The sequence below is a fragment of the Coregonus lavaretus genome (genome assembly GCF_964263955.1).
Source record: "Coregonus lavaretus genome assembly, chromosome: 3".
In the NCBI taxonomy this organism is placed as follows: domain Eukaryota; kingdom Metazoa; phylum Chordata; class Actinopteri; order Salmoniformes; family Salmonidae; genus Coregonus; species Coregonus lavaretus.
In genome coordinates this window covers 62,169,788-62,183,685 of record NC_139990.1, presented here as the reverse complement: position 1 = coordinate 62,183,685, position 13,898 = coordinate 62,169,788, and the positions used below count along the sequence as shown (strand labels likewise).

General features: G+C 42.6%; 1 protein-coding gene across 1 annotated transcript in view; it reads right to left on the bottom strand.

Moving 5' to 3' along the window:
• Positions 1-200: 200 nt before the first annotated feature.
• LOC311126936 (ribosome biogenesis protein BMS1 homolog) overlaps positions 201-13,898 on the bottom strand; it is a 33,761-nt gene continuing 20,063 nt past the window's right edge. The window contains exons 18-22 of the mRNA XM_084158652.1: positions 10,223-10,345; positions 6,089-6,236; positions 3,539-3,714; positions 1,674-1,835; positions 201-994 (exon numbers count right to left, since the gene is read on the bottom strand). Coding sequence (XP_084014778.1) covers positions 767-994; positions 1,674-1,835; positions 3,539-3,714; positions 6,089-6,236; positions 10,223-10,345 — 837 coding nt within the window. The 3' untranslated portion in view covers positions 201-766. The remainder of the gene's footprint in view (positions 995-1,673; positions 1,836-3,538; positions 3,715-6,088; positions 6,237-10,222; positions 10,346-13,898) is intronic.

Sequence of the window (13,898 nt, the reverse complement as noted above, 5' to 3'; positions counted from 1 at the left end):
CTAAAATGGGTTATATCCATGATGAGTTCTCGATCTGACAACAGGCACAACTTCAAAGTTACTGAAATGCCATGTGTCCACTTAGTGCATTTGTAACAACCTAGCCATTACGAAACTTCTATTAGATCAAAATATATTATAGAATTACACTTACTTTACTTTTATGCTCTTTTAGAGTTTCAAGGCACTCACATTATTTTTGTAATATCTGTTATTTTTTATTACAACACAAGATTGAAGCTAGACGAGTGGTCAAGATATGACCAATATACAGTTCTTTCTAGTTCCTCTATGGAACCACTCTCAATCAAAATGAGGTGTCAATAACTGGGGATGCAAAACCACATTACACAACCAGGCTACAGAAGCTCAAGGATGTTCATCCATTCCTTGCATTTACACTGTCTCCTACCCCAGTACTGCAGACGCTCTGGGTGAAGATTCCCCTAGGTACAGATCTAGGATCAGCTTCCCCTCCCCCAATCCTTCCTTCATACTGGATGCAGAGACATAAAAATGATATCCATGAATGAGTTCATCTGACTCTGGGGAAGTAGACAAAGGGCTTCATTGCCAAAATCCCGAAGTATCCCTTTAACCATTAGTGGGGAAAATGCTAAACTGACCCAAGATTAGTGTCTAGGGGCAATTTCACCCTACTCCACTGCAGACCAACAGGTTATGCTTAAACAGGGGATTATTCCATTCCATTGGTAGGCCTTAAAGTTATTACACTGGCCTTTAAGAGAGTCATATTGACATAAAATCAGTCATCCTGCGGCGCCCCTTTCAGACTGGACCTCTGCCTCTTCTTCTCCTTCTGGCCCATCATACGGTAAAGCTTCTTCTTCGCCTCCTTCTGCCTCTTGAGCTTGTCCTCCTCCGCCTTGTCCCGCTGCCGCAGGAAGTCCTTGTGCTTGGCATGCTGCGCCGTGTGCGCTTTCTTGCTCTTGTAGTTGTGCACCGTGCTTAGTGCGTTGAGCAGCGCCGCCACCTGGTGGACAAGAGGGCACATGATCAGATTTCAAATGCAGTGTCATTCGTGTGTGTGTCAGGGGAAGTAATTGAAGCCACAAAAATTCATGCTGATTGCAGTACTGCAGGCATTGTTGGCAGAAAATTGCGATCTTCGTGGTCCATCTTAGAATTATTATTTTTTTTACACTAAGACAATCATGGTACCAATGATTGCTTCTAATACACCAGTTGTATGTCCTTGAAACTTATTTTAAAATCGCACACAGAAGTTATAAGGATAATTTATTTGCTAATGGCAGCCTGCAGGACCCTGGTCGTCCTTCAACTTGAGTTACTCAATGAGAGGAGGCAGCACTGAGCTAGCCTGCAAAGTCACTTCCTGGAGTTGCTCAAACTGAGCATGTTATGTCTCCATGAGAAGCCAATTTTACCGACTTCATTTGGCTTCAATGTGCTATTGAGTCTTCACATAGGAATGAATGGTGTCACGTGATCAATGGCTTTGTCCAATCATATATACAGTTATTGATGTGTGCGCGCCCCCATATATTATGGGGGAGGCAACAGTGTGTAGGTTGTTACAGCCCAGCTTTTACACATTGATTTAGATAATCAAGATAATAAGAATCTGACAATCATCACAGAATGCAATCCAATGGGATTTTTCATTATCCTTTCCGTAAGGAGACCCTTACCTTCCTCTCATGGGGCTCCCGTATGACAGCGGGCCTCTGGAGGTCCTTGGGCGTCTTGCCCTTGGGCTGGTCCTGTTTGGGCTTGCTCTTGAAGGGCAATGCCTTCTGCAGCTGCCTGGGGATGTGCAGCTTGTTGAAGTGGCGCTGCGCTCGCACCACCGGCTGCCAAGGGGGGAGAAAGGGTCAAGGGTTAGGTCAGAGGTTCAGAATCCAACCAGGCCAATAGACTGGCTTCAGCAGATAACTTCTCTGACTACAGACGCTGTGAGACATTGGAGCGGAGGACAGATGTCAAATGGTGCCAGAGAAGATAGTGCGTTACCACCACCAACAGCACGGGTGGTGAAATTACATTTAGACACATTTTACTGTCCACGCAATGTGGAAAGTTGCCTTCGGTTTCACATACATAAAACAGACATTAAATGCCGGACGCTAGTTAAAGAGGTATGTTTATTTTGATGGGCGAGCGAGAAATAACTTGTAATATTGGTCACCATGGATGTCACAGTGACATGCCTTGGGAAGAACGACGACAAGCCTGTGCGAATGACCAGTGCACCGGTGATGTATCGAGGTGCCTGCCAACCATAGGTGCTTCCCACTGAGCAGCTGTATCACGGTGCTGCTGGCGTTAGCTAACATAGCCAAATGTTTTGCTCCAAGTTTTTTTATTCCAAGTAGGATAGCAGCCTTTATGAGAAATAACTTATATTGGTAACCATCTGGACGTCACCGCGTGATACAGTCTACTCAGTGGGGAGAGCATGCATGGCAAGCAGGTGTTTCACAACACCGGGACAGTGTCCTTCGCCCCCACCTGCTGAGCACAGCTTACCCACAGATCCTTTAACGTTATGGCGAGGGAAGTAGTCAGCTCGCTAGCTAGTGTAGCCAATATATCTAGGTGACAGCTAATGCACAAGCAACAGTGGTTGCTTAGTTGTAGTGATTTTTCACTGAAAATGTACAAGTAGGATATTAACATTGTATCCAAAAAGTATTACAAAACTAAATTAATCCTGAACACTTTCCCAAAGTCGGCCACTACAATATGTAGCGGCTCAGATATTATGCGCGCAGCGCACTAACGCCCTGGACCAGAGCTAATGTGCAGACTGATACGTGTGCAGTGCATTAATGCCCTGGACCAGAGCTAGTGATATATTATAGCTCTGGTCCAGGGTGTTAGTGCACTGCACACATGCCATCTGAGATGCAAAAACACCATCTGAGACACACGCACATGACTTTTGAGATTCGCAGACCATCTGCAGCTGGATGCTTCTCCTATTGGCAGGAAGTAGGAAATGCACCCAGAAATGAATTTGTGTGGTGTTCTTTTTTGCTATGCTCCATTTTTACTTACCAAATGTCTTAAGTTATGTTATTCACCCAAAATACCTCAAATGACTAATAAAATGCCGTGTGTGAACATTGCAGTTATTTCAAAATACTACTTCATATGATCAAATCTATGTGTATGACAGTGTATCAAATGAACATCAGCCCCTTGAAGAGCAAACACACACAGGCAACCAATTTAAGTCTCATGTCTATGATTCAGAGTTAACGTGTTTGACATTTGTGAGTTGCTTTTCCGAGTTGGACTAATAAACGGTTGATAGTCTAACTGCCTCCATATTTAATCAATTGAGCTTCATCAAAATATCAGGTCACACTTTATTTGGATAGTCCCCTATAGATCATCTTACAGATGGTCAAACTATCTGTTGATATGCAACTGCTTGCTGGGTTACGGTTAGGTTTAGAATTAGGGTCATGTTTGGGAGCAGCAGAACAGTGAGCGGACATTCCTTTTTTCTCTATGTATTCTGGCTGCCACCTCGTCGGTCTGGCCTTACCTTATACAGTGAGTCTGTGTTGGGCTTGTTGCGGATCCCCAGGTCGTGTTTGAGCTGGCCCACCGTCCTCATGCCCGACCAGCTGTCCTTCTGGCCCGCTGGCATCAGCAGAGAGGTCACGGGGTTGTAGAGCTGAGGGACTGACACCGGGTACCAGGAGCGCAGGAACACAATGTCTACACACACACACACGTAATTAATAACATCTTTTTTTTTGCATATATATATATATATATATATATATATATATATATATATAGTTATGGCACACGAGACACCTGTCTTATTCACACCCATCTCAGTGAATTAATCCATTGCGGAGTGCGAGACTAATCATTGTCGGAGTGGACACGTTGTTTGCAGAGCCCACAACCTATGCAACACCTGTGAGAAACAAGTTTTGATTTATTTCATTCCATTTACGAGTTGTCAATTTAGTCATTGTCTTTTGTTTGGAGTGCGCCTGTCAATGTTGAGTAAGGACGCGCACCTGATTAAGCATAGAAGTAGGCGTATTGGCTACCTGGCCGGCTCGCAAATGTAGGCATATAAATGTGCCCATTTGGGGATCTGATAGTATTTCTGATTGGCTTAATGCACCACCACTAATGAGCTGTGGAGCTTCTCAAAGTAATGTTTTCACCTCAAACAGCAAGCAAACAAAGTCTGTTTTTACATCCATTGAGAATGACAATTCCTGTGCAGAGCTCACAGGCGCAGGAAACTCTGGTCGTGTCTACACTTGACACTTACATGCGACTTCTGCTATCAGAATACAAAGACTGCATTTAAAAGACTGGTCTAGACGCACAAAAGTCGCTTTGTGGTCTGATTGTATTCAGATCTGGCTGACCACTTCAGAAGGTGGTCAGGCTGCATTGTGTGTGGATTTCTCCTCACTCTGGACGCAATCAGGCTACCAAAAGCGCATACAGTGGGCGAAGTCATCAGCACTCCTCCCAACAGTCTCAACAATACTAAAATACTGTTTTAGGAACGAGGCACCTTTTCATTATAACGTTGGAGGAAATACGTTCCTAGCATGTGAGGAACGTGTTTACTGGCCTAATATTTAGAATTATGTTTTTTTTGTTTGGCTAGAGTTATGCTAAAGCGTTTGCAATCCCTTTAGCGTTGCTTGCTTGCTACAGAGGTTAGCTGTCTAGTTAGCTACAGTAGTTATCTACTGCCATCAGTTGTTGTGTTATCATATTTTGCCTATTCCGCCGTTTGTAGAATGCATACTGGCATTTGAATATAGTGCGGGAATAGGGAATCCGGACAGACTGTGGCCACGTTTAAAATGTAGGCGTAGACACATGACGCGTTCAGAATTCCATGAACAGAACGCTATGATCAGAATACTAAAGCTGTATGAACTGTCAAGTCTAGACACTGCCTCGGCGCCCAGAATATTTTATACAATATTGCAAGGCGCTTCAGACTGGGCCCAAGTTAATAGTTGATACAATGTTTCAAGTTCGTTGCAGATAGGCCATGCATAGCCAATGTGATTTATAGGATATTTATTTTTAAAATCAGGATATTTTCTACCTGCAGGCTGCAATGTTATTATTTGTTGGCTTTATAGGCTATTTTTACATAATTGGCAATGGCAGAAGTTACTTTTTAGGTTTGTATCATTTTCATTTAGATATAATTTTGATAAACCACATGACAATGATTTTGGGATACAAAGACATTATTATAAATGAAACTGTTCCACGGAAATGTACATATGAAAACCATAACTGGCACGCAGATCAGTAGAAATGGTCAGATAAATTGCCACTCCACATGAGAAAGTTTGCAGACTTCTCGAGTAGCCTATTACCGGCAACTTCAGGAGAGTAACGGCAGAATCTGCGAAAGCCAGTAGGAGCGGGAGGAGGATGGTCGGGACAGGCTACGTTTTTTTTCTTCATCTCTGGCTCCCTCGAGTCGTGTCTTAGTTCAACAAACAGTGAGCTTAAAGCATCAGACAAGCTCAATGCATATAATAGTTGATTTTATTAAAACACATTAGGGTGTGTCTATATGGAAAAATATACGTTTTAAAATTTCAACCAATCGATTGGTTGAAAGAACAGACGACTTTCGGTCGACCAAGATTTTTTTTTTTGTCGGGGACAGCCCTAAATAACATATACCAGGAGCACAGGTAAGCAATATCTACAAAACACACACACAATTAAATATCTATACACAAGGACACACACGAGTAATGAACATGTGACAGGAGCACAATGTGTACATACACACCCAGAAGTGAATGTACTAGCTAGGGATGTGAAGGCAGTATTCCTTGCAAATTACTGAAACGTCCATGAAGCTTCCATGAAATGTGCAACCAAAACAGTAGGAGCAGCCTGCTGCAGGCAATACAATAATTAGTCAAATTGTATAAATCCTACTTCTCCTGGAATTTTCACCATATTACTTTCACCTATCCAATCCTTCAGATCTCCACAAGCGCATAGAGGGTAGGGTAAGGGGGCTATGGGTTGTTTTTGGGACTATGAAATGCTCTACACTGCGCCAGTTCCTCACCACTCATCAGCAGCCTGTCTTCGAACGTGGCTCTGTAGGCTCCCGCCGGCGTCGACAGGGCCTTCTTAATTTGACCTCTGACCCCGCTGACTGTTCGGATGGAAGCCCCCTCGAATTTCGCAACCTCCAGCACGGTGTTGAACATCCCCTGGGAACAAAACAGAGGTGTAAAGCTCAACTTTTCTTACATGTTTTTTGGGGACCCGAGTCTCATTCATACTTTCAGAGTATTAGGGCTGATCTAGGATCTGTTTGTGTAAATGATTTAAATCTCAGTTGGTACACGCCACATTAGTGTTCCAAAATACTGTAATACGTATGTATGCTGTAATACACTGACTGTGCAAGCGGCAGGACTTCCGGTTTTCCCCGGATAAAATATCCACTTTTCACTACATTCAGACCACATAATAGGGCAACTATATGTGATCGTACAGATATACTAATCACGATATTTCACATTGTTTGTCTGTATAATTTAAATCTAACATTAATTTGCATGAAACAAAATCCACTTGATCAATAGTTAATGCTCTAGTATCCTATGGTGCCACTAGTGCCAATGACATCTATAGTTCGACCAACTGATCTAGTGCAGCCATCTAAGGTTGCAGTAACTTTATATTCACACAACTTATAAGGACATATACATAAGGTTCACATACCAAATTTCATGGCACCATGTTCATCGGTTCAGTTCTTATACAGTGCCTTCAGAAACTATTCAGACCTTGACTTTTTCCACATTTTGTTACGTTAGTCTTATTCTAAAATGGATTAAATAAATAAAAATCCTCAGCAATCTACACACAACACCCCATAATGACAAAGTGAAAACAGGTTTTTAGACCTTATTTACATAAGTATTTGCTATGAGACTTGAAATTGAGCTCAGGTGCATCATGTTTTGATTTATCATCCTTGAGATGTTTCTACAACTTGGAGTCCACCTGTGGTAAATTCAATTGATTGGACATGATTTGGAAAGGCACACACTTGTCTATATAAGGTCCCACAGCTGACAGTGAATGTCAGAGCAAAAACCAAGCCATTAGGTCGAAGGAATTGTCCGTAGAGCTCAGAGACAGGATTGTGTCGAGACACAGATCTGGGGAAGGGTACCAAAACATTTCTGCAGCATTGAAGGTCCCCAAGACCACAGTGGCCTCCATCATTCTTAAATGGAAGAAAGTTTGGAACCACCAAGACTCTTCCTAGAGCTGGCCGCCCGGACAAACTGAGCAATCGAGGGAGAAGGGCCTTGGTCAGCGAGGTGACCAAGAACCCAATGGTCACTCTGACAGAGGTCTAGAGTTCCTCTGTGGAGATGGGAAGACCTTCCAGAAGGACAACAATCTTTGCAGCACTCCACCAATTAGGCCTTTATGGTAGAGTGGCCAGACGGAAGCCACTCCTCAGTAAAAAGACACATGACAGCCCGCTTGGAGTTTGCCAAAAGGCACCTAAAGGACTCTCAGACCATGATAAACAAGATTCTCTGGTCTGATGAAACCAAGATTGAACTCTTTGGCCTGGATGCCAAGCGTCACGTCTGGAGGAAACCTGGCACCATCCCTACGGTGAAGCATGGTGGTGGAAGCATCATGGTGTGGGGATGTTTTTCAGCGGCAGGGACTGTGAGACTAGTAAGGTGTGAGGCAAAGATGAACGGAGCAAAGTACAGAGAGATCCTTGATGAAAACCTGCTCCAGAGCGCTCAGGACCTCAGACTCGGGCGAAGGTTCACCTTCCAACAGGACAACGACCCTAAGCACACAGCCAAGACAACACAGGAGTGGCTTCGGGACAAGTCTCTGAATGTCCTTGAGTGGCCCAGCCAGAGCCCGGACTTGAACCCGATCAAACATCTCTGGAGAGACCTGAAAATAGTTGTGCAGCATCGCTCCCCATCCAACCTGACAGAGCTTGAGAGGATCTGCAGAGAAGAATGGGAGGAACTCCCCAAACACGGGTGTGTCAAGCTTGTAGCGCCATACTCAAGAAGACTTGAGGCTGTAATCACTGCCAAAGATGCTTCAACAAAGTACTGAGTAAAGGGTCTGAATACTTATGTAAATGTGAAAAAAAAAGAAAATCCTGTTTTTGCTTTGACATTATGGGGTATTGTGTGTAGATTCATGAGGAATCAATTTTAGGATAAGACTAACGTAACAAAATGTGGAAAAAGTCAAGGGGTCTGAATACTTCCCGAATGCACTATAGCCCTAGTGTGATATGGGCCATTAGTGGTGTAGCGGGCTGACTTTGAATACAGCAACTAATCATTCTCAAATTCATTAGAGGCTAATTCATTGAGTCTATAGATGGGATAGCTGACATCACGAAAACGATGAGCACGGGTCAATGGAGTAGAAGTCCGTGAGTTATTGTGATTCTGGATGGCCAGATGGCTACCAACAAACTGCCATGTGGGGAATCATAAGTGACTCGTTTCAGCTAGTTTAATCTTGTTCTTGATACCATGTCTTGTTTTGAGGTCTTTTGACTGATTTCATGTCAATGCTAATATGGCTAAAATTCACTAGCTAGCTAACCAACAACTGTAACAATGTTTTTAAGAGACTAAACATTGAAGAAATATAGTTTACATGTCAACAATCTAAGCCAACCCCATCTGTTTTGGCCCATAGCTGCGCATGTCGGTTTTGTTGCTTAACAACCAACCCATCTATATACCAAATCTGGAGTCAGTCTGACTTAAGGATTTTTAGCATTAGAATGTGCTAAAGTGCATATATCGGTACAGTGCAGCCATATGAATGCAGCAACAATTTTCTCTCACAACCATTGAAGAGTGATGTAATGAGTCGAAATAAAACATCTGGAGTGAATCTGATGTATGGTTCATGAGGAGATGATTGTAGAGGATTGAGTATTAGCGTTACATATGCAAATAATGAGTTGTTAATGGTTTCCTTGTTTTTTTTAGATATCAATACCAAATACAGTTTGTTTCATCTTAGGGACGTCCATGATAGCGATTACAAGTTTCAAGGTGATAGCCACTGTGGAGTGGATTTACAGTGGTTTGAAATGGACACGTAAAATCTGGTTCATGATAATATTTTTTTAAAGGTTTTTTTTAGCATATTAGTGCTAATATGCATCTACTGGTATAGTGTGGCCATCTTTGAATGCATCAACGTTATTTTCTCATTCTTTAGGGACTATTGTGATGAGTCCAAAGACCACATTTGGAGTGAATGACTTAGTCAATGAACATTTTTTATGGTTATTTTAAGCATTTAACGTTACATAGTTAGTCAATTGTTAATAGTTTCCTTATTTTTGAAGATATCAATTACAAACTTAACAAAGTTCATCATGGTAATGACTGATGACCCTAAAAGGTTTAAAGTTGATAGGCCACTGGTGGAGTGGATTTACAAAGGATTTAAACTCTGATTTCCTGATTTATCAATAACCCAGCCATCTCTAAACCAATCCCTTATCTTTTCTCAAATTAAGTTAAGAGATGTACCATTGGCCTACATACATGCATACATACATACTTTGGTGTTATTTTGACTTTTGCTTCATGAAAATACGTTTTTCCAAAATGCCCAAGATGGAGGGAAATCTATCCCGACGGACCTTATGGGTCCTTGAGGCAAATTTGTTCAACATGAGGATAGACACCTACATGAGGAAAGACAACAACCGTTTCAAGTCTCTAGGTCAAACATGGTGGCGGATATGAGGGTTTAAATGAGTGCTGACAACAGCGCACCCTATAGGCCAATCAATTGCATTATTTTTGACCAAGTTACTCATGGCCTCTAGTTTCTGTGTGCCAAATTAGAAAGTAAGTTACCAATCTATGCTTGAGTTATTTGACCATGTCAAAGAAAAAAGAAAAAAAGAATTCAGCGAATAACAATAGGTTACACAGCTTTGCTGTGAACCCTTAATTACATATGAATACATTCACAAAGCATTACTTACACACAGTTGGTCCATAAAGCATTACACAGTTTTTCCATAAAGTGTTAGACTATTTCTGTTATCCTGTTCTACAACAGATGAAGAAATGCCTCAAATGTCTACCACAAAAAAATATATATATCGTAGCTGAATTTTGGTATGTCAGTAATACTATGAGGTGCATCCTACCTTTATGAAGGATGTGTTCTTGTAGATCTTGTATGGGTAGCCAATCAGCTTGAGCTTTTTGACTATGGTCACAGATTTGTCCAGGTCAAGGACAACTCCTGTAGCTGCAATGCGGAAACTGGTCTGCAAGAGAGAGAACGGACAACTTAAACAAAGATGCTACTAGAAATTACCCATACTGTGTACTGGTGCATGGTTGTATGATAGTCGTAAACAATTGTACTAGTTGCAAAATTAACTAAAAAGGTGTAAGTGGTAGAACTTTGGTCATAAAGTCTTCCAAAACTGAGATTTGCGGCTAGCAGTACCCAAGTAATCATTGATTCGGAACACAGCTGCACACAACCCGAACATAGCCACAGAATTAACCTACAGCACAGCTGCACGCTATCCAATCGTAACAGCAGAATCAACCTACAGCCCACCCTTTTATTTACCGACAGCGGAGCTAACCAATTGAGGCATTAGCACACAGCGTCTCGGAATGAGACAGTGTCATCAGAAAGTATTCATACCCCTTGACTTATCCCACATTTTGTTGTGTTAAAGCCTGTATTCAAAATGGATTAAATCGAACTTTTTTCTCACCCATCTACACACAATACCCCATAATGAGTGAAAACGCTGTTAGAAATGTCTACAAATCTATTGAAAATGCAATACAGAAATCTCTCGTTTAGTTAAGTATTCACACCCGAGTCAATACTTTGTATTAGCACCTTCGGCAGTAATTAGAACAGCGAGTCGTTCGGGGTAAGTCTCTAAGAGCATTCCACACATGGATTGTGCAACATTTGCCCATTATTATTTTCATAATTCTTCAAATTGCGTTCAAATTGGTTGTTGATCATTGCTAGAAAACCATTTTCAGGTCTTGCAATAGATTTAAGTAGATTTAAGTCAAATATGTAACTCGGCCACTCAGGAACATTCACTGTCTTCATGGTAAGCAACTCCAGTATAGATTTGACCTTGTTTTAGGTTATTGTCCTGCTGAAAGGTGAATTCGTCGCCCAGTGTCTGGTGGAAAACAGACTGAACAAAGGTGTTCTTGTAGGCTCCATTCAGTTTCTTTTTTTATCCGGAAAAACTCCCCAGTCCTTAACGATGACAAGCATACCCATAGCATGATGCAGCCACCACCATGCTTGAAAATATGAAGAGTGGTACTCAGTGATGTTTTATTTAGGACAAAAAGTTAATGGCTTTGCCACATTTTCTGCCTAGTTGCAAATAGGCATGTTTTGGATTTTTTTAGATTCTGTACAGGCTTCCTTTATTTTCACTCTGTCATTTAGGTTAGTAATGTGAAGTAACTACAATGATGTTGATCCAGCCTCAGTTCTCATATCACAGCCATTAAACTCTAACTGTTTTTAAAATCCCCATTGGGCTCATGAAATCCCTGAACAGTTTCCTTCCTCTCCTGCAACTGAGTTAGAAAGGACACCTGTATCTTTGTAGTGACTGGGTGTATTGATACGCCATCCAAAGTATAATTCATAAGTTCACCCTGCTCAAAGGGATATTTAGCATCCGCTTTTTACACATCTACCAATCACCATCCTTCTTTGCGAGGCATTGAAAAACCTCCCTGTTCTTTGTGGTTCAATCTGTGCTTGAAATTCACTACCTTACAGATAATTGTATGTGTGGGGGTACAGAGATTGGGTAGTCATTCAAAAATCATGTTAACCATTATTATTGAACACAGAATGAGTCCATGCGACTTATGAGATTTGTTAAGCACGTTTTTACTCCTGAACTTATTTAGGCTTGTCATAACAAAGGGGTTGAATACTTATTGACTCAAGACATTTCAGCTTAGATTGTTTTTATTAATTTCAAAAATGTTCTACAAAAATTCCACTTTGACATTATGGGATATTGTGTGTAGATCAACAACAATCTCAATTGAATCAGGCTATAACAACAAAATGTCAAAAAAGTAAAGGGGTGTGAATTCTTTCTCAAGGCACTGTACATGTAAACAGGGCTGAAAAGTGACTGGTAGTAGGAATATATAAATACATATGGTAATATACTAGTGGCAATATATACATGTAAACAAGAGTAATAGTGACCGGTAGCAGGATAAAATAGATAGATACTAAAAAGGTAATGGCAATCAATGAACAGCAGCGTAGTGGTAATAATAAAGCAGTAGTTGTTTGCCATTTAACAGTCTTATGGCCACGATATAGAAGCTGTTTAGGAGTCTGTTGGTCTGAGCCTTGATTCACCGGTACAGTCTGCCGGACAGGAGCACGGAGAACAGTCCATGTCTCGGGTGACTGGAGTCTATGGCACTTCTTCGGGCCTTTCTCAGACACTGCCAGGCATGCATGTCCTGGATGGTTGGGAGCTCGCCCCCAGTGATGCGCTGTGCCTTCCGCACCACCCTCTGTAGGACCTTCCTGTCAAGGGCGGTGCAGTTGCCATACCAGACGGTGATACAACCAGTCAGGATGCTCTCCATGGAGCAGCTGTAAAAGTTCCTAAGGATCTGAGGGGCTATGCCAAATCATTTCAGCCTCCTGAGGGAGAAGCGGCACTGCCTTCTTCACGATTGTGCCGGTGTGAGAGGACCAAGTTAAGTCCTCAGTGATGTGGACACCAAGGAACTTAAAGCTCTTGACCCGCTGTACTGCGGCCCCGTCGATGTGGATGTACACCCACCCCTCCTTCCTGAAGTCCACAATCAGCTCCTTGGTCTTCCTGACGTTGAGGGAGAGGTTGTTGTCCTGGTCCCACACTGACAGGTCTCTGACCACCTCCCTGTAGGCAGTCTCATCGCCGTTGGTGATCAGGCCGACAACCATCAAGTCAGCAAACTTGATGGAGTTGAAGTTGTGCGTGGCCACACAGTTGTGGGTGAACAGTGAGTACAGGAGGGAGCTAAGCGCACACACCCCTGGGGGGCAATGTGGCGGAGGTGTTGTTGCCTACTCTTACCACCTGGGATGGATCCATCAGGAAGTCCAGGATCCAGTTGCAGAGGTGGGTGTTCAGTTCCAAGGTCCCGAGCTTGGAGGGTACTATGGTGATGAACGCTTAACTGTAGTCGAACAGCGTCCTCACATAGTATGTGTTCCTTTTTTCTATGTGGGAGAGGGCAAAATGGAGTGCAATTGAGATTGCGTTGTCAGTGGGCATTATGCAAATTGTAATGGGTCCAGGGTGTCTGGGATGATTGAGTTAATGTGTGCCATGACCATCCTTTCAAAGTACTTCGTTATTACAGATATGAGTTCTACAGGGCGGTAGTCAGCTTGAAACAGGTATGATGGTAGTCAGCTTGAAACATGTGGGGATTACAGACTGTGCCAAAGAGAGGTTGAAAATGTCAGTGAAGACACCTGCCAGCTGGCCTGCGCATGCCTTGAGGACACGCACCGGAAAACCGTCTGGCCCAGCGACCTTAAGAGTGTTGACACGTTTAAAAACCTTACGTCAGCCTCGGAGAGAGAGAGAGATCACCCAGTCCTCTGGATTAGTGTGGTCCCTCATGCAGGGCTCTGTGTTGTTTTTGTTGAAGCCTGCATAAAAAAGGCATTGAGTTTGTCTTGTAGCGAGGCATCATTGGGCAGATCACGGCTTCCTTTGTATTCCGTTATGTACTGTAGCCACTGTCACGTGTTGGAGCTGGTATAATAGGATTCCACCTTGTTCCAAT